At 39.5% G+C, this 7,390-nt stretch overlaps 1 protein-coding gene across 1 annotated transcript in view; it reads right to left on the bottom strand.

Moving 5' to 3' along the window:
- Positions 1-560: 560 nt before the first annotated feature.
- Positions 561-7,390, bottom strand: part of fam91a1 (family with sequence similarity 91 member A1) — a 21,002-nt gene continuing 14,172 nt past the window's right edge. Inside the window, exons 16-24 of the mRNA XM_024296353.2 lie at positions 6,760-6,908; positions 6,117-6,251; positions 5,344-5,457; positions 5,179-5,251; positions 3,753-3,899; positions 3,326-3,424; positions 3,007-3,130; positions 2,598-2,667; positions 561-1,414 (exon numbers count right to left, since the gene is read on the bottom strand). Of these exons, the coding sequence (XP_024152121.1) occupies positions 1,229-1,414; positions 2,598-2,667; positions 3,007-3,130; positions 3,326-3,424; positions 3,753-3,899; positions 5,179-5,251; positions 5,344-5,457; positions 6,117-6,251; positions 6,760-6,908 (1,097 nt within the window). The 3' untranslated portion in view covers positions 561-1,228. The remainder of the gene's footprint in view (positions 1,415-2,597; positions 2,668-3,006; positions 3,131-3,325; positions 3,425-3,752; positions 3,900-5,178; positions 5,252-5,343; positions 5,458-6,116; positions 6,252-6,759; positions 6,909-7,390) is intronic.

Here is a 7,390-nt window from a genome sequence, read left to right as displayed (position 1 = left end):
TTTTAGAAACAACTACCACAAAGGGGTCAAAAATTGCAAAATACAGATTCCTTCAAGAAGTGTCACTCTCCATTCCGAAAAATCCCAACTGGCTTTATATATATTTATATATTTTTGTTTTTCTTTAAGCCATCTCTGCAAAGAATTAGCATACGCCCCCTTAAGATTTGCGACGGAACTTCCCAGCATAGATGCTTTCTCTCTTTTTCGTTTATCTTTCTCAAAACGCTGTAAACAGAAATTGTCGGAGCGAGGGGGGAGCACGCAAAGCCGTCCAGAGGAGATCCTGGCGCAACCCCAGGGTCAAAATTAAACAGTTCCTGCTCCCTTCAGAGTGACTGATAAAGTCAGACTGTAACGAGCTGAAACTGTTGGTTCAGTTTTGCTGCAGCAACTCAATAAAATACAAAAAAAAAATGTTCTAAAATAAGGTTTAAATAAAAAATAAAAAAAAAGCAGATTTGTGGGATTTGGCAGCAAAAAAAATAAAATAAAATAAAGGCAATTTTATAAATCATAGTAAAAAAAAATCTTTGGTGTTTAAAAACAAAAAAAAAACACTCAGATAAATTTTATATTTGTGTTCCTGGTAAACACGAGCTCTAAAACCACTACAAATGATTCACTATAAATTAAAAAAAAAAGAATAATGTGGCATTTATTTAGCTGTTCCACAAATTTGGAGAAATCCTGCACAGTGCAAATAATAAATGCCCCCAATATCAATCACAAAGTATGTCTCTATGAGTTGTGCAACAGTTTCATGCATTTGATTACTTCACATCGGACAACACAAGAAGGCAGCTGGGTCTGTTAGAAACCCAACCTCATGAGTCCAAAGACTTGGTCCTCAAATATGCATATTGTTAAATGATACCTGAAGAAATCCATAAATTTGTGGGCCTTTAGAGAGCTATAATTTGACGATACACCCTGCTTCTAAGGAACAAAGAAAGCCCCCGCCGACTGGGAGGTCAGCACTTACAGTAAAAGGATCCTTCACGCCGTTTTACCTGCATTTCTGTTTTAGAATGTGTTTATAGCACCACTCCAAAGAATAACACTGCTATCAACACCAGAAATGACCGAGGGGGCGGGCAGGAAGGGGATTGGCTCTCAGACGGATCACTGACAGACAGGAGGGGGAGCTGAGGGCGTTTCCATGTCAGCGAGATGAAGGATCGTTAATGTCCTCGAGGAGACAAGAAAAAAAACGGCCTGAAGTATCTTATGAGGACTGGTCTTTCTGCAGCGCCGTGATGTCCAGAGGGGGAGGGGCCCGCCCGCTCCATTCCCTCAGCTGCCCATCCTTGAAGAGGAGGTTGAGGGAGGGCAGGGGGACGCCGGACTCGGCCAGGCGCTGGCTGAGAGGGTTGGACACCCCGCTGTCCAGGTCAGAGAGCTGGCTGCCGTCCTGCCAATAAAGGGCGGGGGTCAAAGATCAAAACGACGGGAAGAGGTGGTGGGGGGGTTCCTACAAGGATAAAGTCCTCTGGGAGGAAAAGGTCAAATACAGATCTGTTTGACTGACATTTTCCATCATCTCATAGAGGTTTTTCTTTTTGTGCAACAAATGAATATATTAATCTGATACAGTTCACATACTGTGAAATGTATCAGTGAAATAATAATGAGATTGTAAATAGTATAAAGTGTTACATGGATTCTCAAACAGAGAAGCGCCAACAATTATTCTGCCTCTCCTGGAGGGCTTTTCAGTTTGGCCACTAGGTGGTGATCACGCTATAGAAGTACATGTTATTCCAGAAGAAAAAAACTGTTTTAGACCACAAATTGTTACTTTAAATAAAACTTTCTTGAAATAGTTTGTAAAATTCATGCCTGTGAGTATAGAAGAATGTTCATTTAGTCAGCAATGTATGTGTAGGCCGACCGAGTGTTAACATTAGCCGTCCTATGGGAAATCCCATTATATGTTAGCATCAAGCTAGCGAACTTTTTTGCTTTCGATCGATCTCTACATTTATGGATCAATTATTGATCTATTAAGCTTAGATAGATCCAGATCGAATCCAACCCTAGAAGAAAGTTTATCACAAAAAGAAAAGGCTTTCTAGAATAAAATGAAGTTTTTGTTTTTACTATTTGCACGTAATTTTCAAAATACATGTAGCCAGTGCTGAACTTTTTTCTTGGTCGCATGGACCTGGAGGAAGATTAAGGTTACGGTTAGGTTTATATTTGCATTCAACAACAATTTTGATCCTTGGTCGCACTTTGAATATGTGTGGGCAAAGCAGCAACATGCATCTCTGCCACACGTATTATGATGTATGTGGTTAACATGAATTTTCATCAGTTTTTGTGCTAGTCACACGCAAAATACGTTGGTTTTGTTTTGTTTTGTTTTGTTTTTTCGAATAAGGTGATTAAACTGCTTTAAATAAGCAGTAATAGAGGTTAATATATGATGTCTGATACTTTAATTTGAAAGTAAACACTTTCAAAATAAAGGTCTGTTTTAAAATCCTGCCAGAACTTTTTTTTGTTTTCGGTTTTTATTACATCAAAATAAAAGAGGAAAAATAATTTCTGAAGGTTTGTTTTTTGATAAAACTGTGTAACTCTGAGTGTACCTGGAATGACTGAACGAAGCTCAGCACCTTCAGTGACAGCTTTCGACTGGAGTGCAGCAGCTCTTGAAGGCTGAAAAGATAAGACAGATTTAGTCTGGAGCTGAAACAAACAACACAAACATTTTAAAGTCCCACTCCGATCATCTTTTGAGCTATTTTAAAAGCATCTCCAGTGTTCTTTTATTCACGATTAAGCTGTTTTTTAAGCCAAAAATCATAGTTGTGGCAGGACTGCTGGTGCGGAGCAAGCTCGCCCCCACTTCCCATCACCAATCTGTTAATGCGCTTTCCTGTTAGCTTGTCATCAGAAAAAAGCTACAGAAACATGTTAAAACCCCCACAACTGAGTCTTTAAAGAGGGCAGAGAAGCTTTGGAGAAACTAAGCTTAAGTTTGTTTTTTTTTTCTACCTCTCGCTGCTGCACAGTTTGTGCGAGGCGATCTTTCGACACACTTTGCGGTTGAGCTCGGAGCTGAAGAGGGGCATGCCAAAGCACAGTTCAAGAGGGACCCACTCATCTTCAGATGAAAGCGCTGAAAGAGAAAGATCGACAAGACAGGGACAACATGAGACGGGAAGCTCTGACAAGGACACCCTGGTTTTTAAATTCTGAATGACGCCTTTGTCGCACTTCAGCCTTCAGTTTTCTGACCTCTTCGCCGCCTCTCGTCCAGCATGTTAAAGTCTGGTAGAAAAACAAACCATTTTGAAATATAAAATACACCCACTGTCAGTCTTGACTCTGCCCTCGCCATTCTCCTCTGTTACAAGCTCAAACGACTCTGTGCTGCCATTGGTGTCCAGACCTCCTCCTAGATGAGTGTCTCCTTCAAAAGAAAAAAGTAAATACAACCCTTAAGTGCTTATTTATTAATTGCTTTTTTAATATAATTACAAGTGTTTGTTTGTTAAAATCTAGATGTATAAATAAAGGTTAATGTCTCATTAGAAAGCACCTTTAATTTGCAGCGGCTGTCACAAAAAGCACAGCAATTATGCAGAAAAACTGCATAATTAAACTGGACCATAAGCAATATTTATCTAATTAGCCTCATTAGTGCTGACGACTTTGAGAAGCAAGGACATTACTGCTAATTTACCCATCGTTCTCGTCTGGGCTGGCGCGTGTCAGGATAGACGTGTGTGTGTTGGTACCTCTGCACTCGGTGCTGTCGCTGGCTCTGCGGCGGTGTCGGTTGTTGGAGTTGAGCATTGTGACGTAGCCGCACTGGTGCCGCAGATCCACGTGCTCCTTTAGCTTCTGCAGAGCCTTGTGCACACACATGTTGGAGTAGGAGAACTCTGCAGAGGAACAGATGACAAAATGATTTGAAATGAAATAAAATCTGATTTAAAGCTGTTCTTCATCCTGAGCTGTTGTTAGGATTGTTGGTCAAAGTTCTCAGAACAAACAGAAGACTCCCTTCTATATATGTTGGAGCGGTTTTACACTCCCTTGTGGATACTTAATGTCACTCGGATTATTTGATCAGTAGAAATAAGTCAGCAAAAAAAATAATGTAAATAGTGCAAGTCTGACAAAACACAAATGTTGGTTGTACTCATTCAAGCTGCACCGTTCCTTAATATGAGTCTTTGCTCTTTTATTTTAAAGATCCACTCTGATGAAAATTGTGTTTTTGGTGTTTTTAACAGGTTCTTGTGGCATTTTTCTGTTGATGGAGGACATATATTAAGAAAATTAAGCTAAAAATTGCACTTCTGGGTATGTTTTTATTCAAATTGTTGTGAAACAAGAGCAGATTAAAAAATGCAGGTTGAATTTGTACTTGTGATGTAGAAAATAGGTTGGGCGGGCCTCAAGCTCTCTGCTCCAAGCTCTCAGATACGGGGAGAGGAGGAGGGCCGGGGTTGCTTCACGCTAATGGTCCCGCCCATAACTCAGAAGAGAATTTCTAATAAACACCTGTCCTTGATTTTGACAAAAAAAATTTCAAAGACCACTGGGAACGCTTTTACAATCAAAAGATAATCAGAGTGGGTCTTTAGAATGATAAGAATGAAATATGAAAGGGGTTAATAAAAAGATGCATCTTGTAGGTCCAAAGACGCATAATGAACAGCAACATTTGTCCAACATAAGAGATCTTTAACTGTCATCTGCTCAGCTGATATACAGGAAAAAATAAAATTAAATTAAAAATGAAAAATATAATTACAATAAAATAAAATTTAAATTAACATAATATAAAATAAAAGACAAAATTAAAATTAAATATAAAATAAAATGAAAAGAAAATTTAAATTAAAAAAAATTACATGAAATATAATATAAAATATAATATAAAACAAAATAAAAAATACATTAAAATTAGCATAATATAAAACAATACAAAAAAAATCAAATTTAAATAACAAAAAATAAAATAAAATAAATGATTTGGCTGATTAATAAATGCTATTTCCCAGCTGGGTCTACGATTAGAATGTCTGCAGACAGACTAATCTTTTCAAGGCCCGAAACATAACATCCAGCTGATTCTGTCAGTCAGGATCAACAAGAAAAACAAGAAACAACAACAAGCAAAAACAACGCAGCTGTCACTTCTTGGGTATGTACCTCCTTTTAGATCCTCCTCGTCAAAAGGGAAGGGGATGTGAACGGTTTCTCCATGGCCGTGCATACCATGACCCTGTGGGGTCAAACACACACATATGCATGTGTTCCATGACACAGCTATGCTGATCGCGCCCAGAGAAAGAAAAAGCGCGTCCCTGAGATTACCTGGATTAGAACAGCAGAGTGTGTGAGGGCGTCGTTGAGCATTGTCAGCACGTTGGACGTCGGTACGACTCCTGGGTCATGACCCCAAGACGTGATCAACAATCTGTCATACACCTTAAGAGAGAATGACAACACAATGATGGATTACCTCACAGGAAAATCCTAGTTTACTAAAATGAAAAGAAATGTATTCTAAACAGTGTGCTCAAATAAAAAAAAATAATCTATTTTATTTTAAAAAAGGACTTTTGAAGCCTCTTTTTTTACAAAATAATGTTCGTAAAATACAAAGTGAGTCTATCACTTTGCATCTGCTGGTTGATACAAATATGCTGAACAGTAACAGAAAAGTCCTTCAGTATAACTTTTTTGCTGCACTGATAAGCACAAAAGAAGCAAAAAAAAATGTTTTTCATGGTGATCCCCAGGATTTAGGATAAAGGTCACCCCCTTAGGAGTTTGCTGTTTCACATCTCAAACTTAAAATAGATCAGAAACCCTGAGACAGCTCAGACGTCCACCTGTGAGCAGCTTTAAGAAATAAAGGTTGACAGAGACAAAGGAGACACTTCAGATAACCCGTCACGCTGACTGATGGCAAGGTCAGAACTGTTAGAAGGGGGTGTGCCAGATACTAACTAAATCCTAACACTTCCCCAGACCTGCAACTGTTTAACTTTTCTTATCAGTCAGGTTTGTGTTTTTTTTCTGTTTTCAACTTTCAAGGCAGCACTTGTTACTCACATACGGATTAGCCATCTATTTGGATCTACCTGGAAGATGTCGGGCAGCTTGCGCAGTCTGGAGCCCTTGGAGAGCAGCAAAGACGGGGGGCCTTGGCCAGTCACGTGATAAACGTACAGCTTGAACCAGATGGAGCTCACCTCAGGGATGGCTGGGCCGATGTGCTGCGAGCAGAAACACAAACACAGCAAGTAGATACATATGTGTAGACACTCTTTCTTCCCTTGAAAGGACAGAGAAATTATAGTGATATGAAAAATGACTAAAACAGACGAGGTTTGTTCATTTCAACCTCAGTGTCAGCAGTAAATAAGCAGAATGAATGTCAACGCAAAGTTTAACTTCTCCGGCTTTGTGTGTTTGCGCTTGGATACAAAGCTGGAGTTAATCCAGGAAGAGGAATTAAATTAGAGCCTTTCTTCCCCCCTCCCTTTCTCAAGCTTTGTGTAGTTGTCGGGGGCAACGGCACCCTCCAAAATTTCCCACACAGTCACAAATCATTCTGGGCGCCCACTGAACACACTCTGTCAACATGGTGTCACCACCAGAGAGCACACACTTTCATTAACTGACACCTGAAACAAAAAAAGACTCTTCTGCTGCCCGGTAAACATGTTTGATCAAACATCTCAGCTTCCTGCTCCGCATCTCCTCGCCCTCCGGCCTTCACACCTGAGGTGTGCAGCTGCTGATGGGTCGGATCTCGTTGCTGAGGGGCGCCATCGAGACCAGCAGCTTGTAGTTCTTGTTGAGGACACGGCTGCAGGTAGCTTGATCCAGACCCAGCAGGCTCTCGCAGCGCAGCATGTCCAGGGGGAAGCCTGTGGAGACACAAATAATCAAAACTTAAAAAAAAAAAATGCTGCAGGGACAATTAATCTAGTCGGTAAATGTTATACAAAGTACGTTTGCTACAGATTTATGTCGTTAAACATGATACAATCCTTTAAGTTAATTGTTTTCTAAAAACAAATCATCATTTTAAACAAGAAATTTTCAGGGATATGAGCAGCTTTCAGTTTCAGGAAGAAAACTAAGCTGCCGAATGCTAAAGAGATGAGATCCTGCAGATCTGTTGGACACAAAAATGTACACTTCATTGAGAAACAGTAGGATTTATTTTCAGTTAAGATTATAAAGACTTGTTTTTTTCTATTAAATGGTTCATTAGAATATACAAAAGAAGATACTTTTTTTTACAGAGCCCCTAAAAAAACATTGAAATAAAAAAAGAAAAAGGGGCGTTTCTCGTGTACACCAGAAAGTATCTTGTGGGCACCAGATACTATCTTGTGCATCTAGT

This window comes from Oryzias melastigma, linkage group LG11, assembly GCF_002922805.2.
Source record: "Oryzias melastigma strain HK-1 linkage group LG11, ASM292280v2, whole genome shotgun sequence".
Classification (NCBI taxonomy): domain Eukaryota; kingdom Metazoa; phylum Chordata; class Actinopteri; order Beloniformes; family Adrianichthyidae; genus Oryzias; species Oryzias melastigma.
This window is presented reverse-complemented; position numbering and strand designations above follow the sequence as displayed.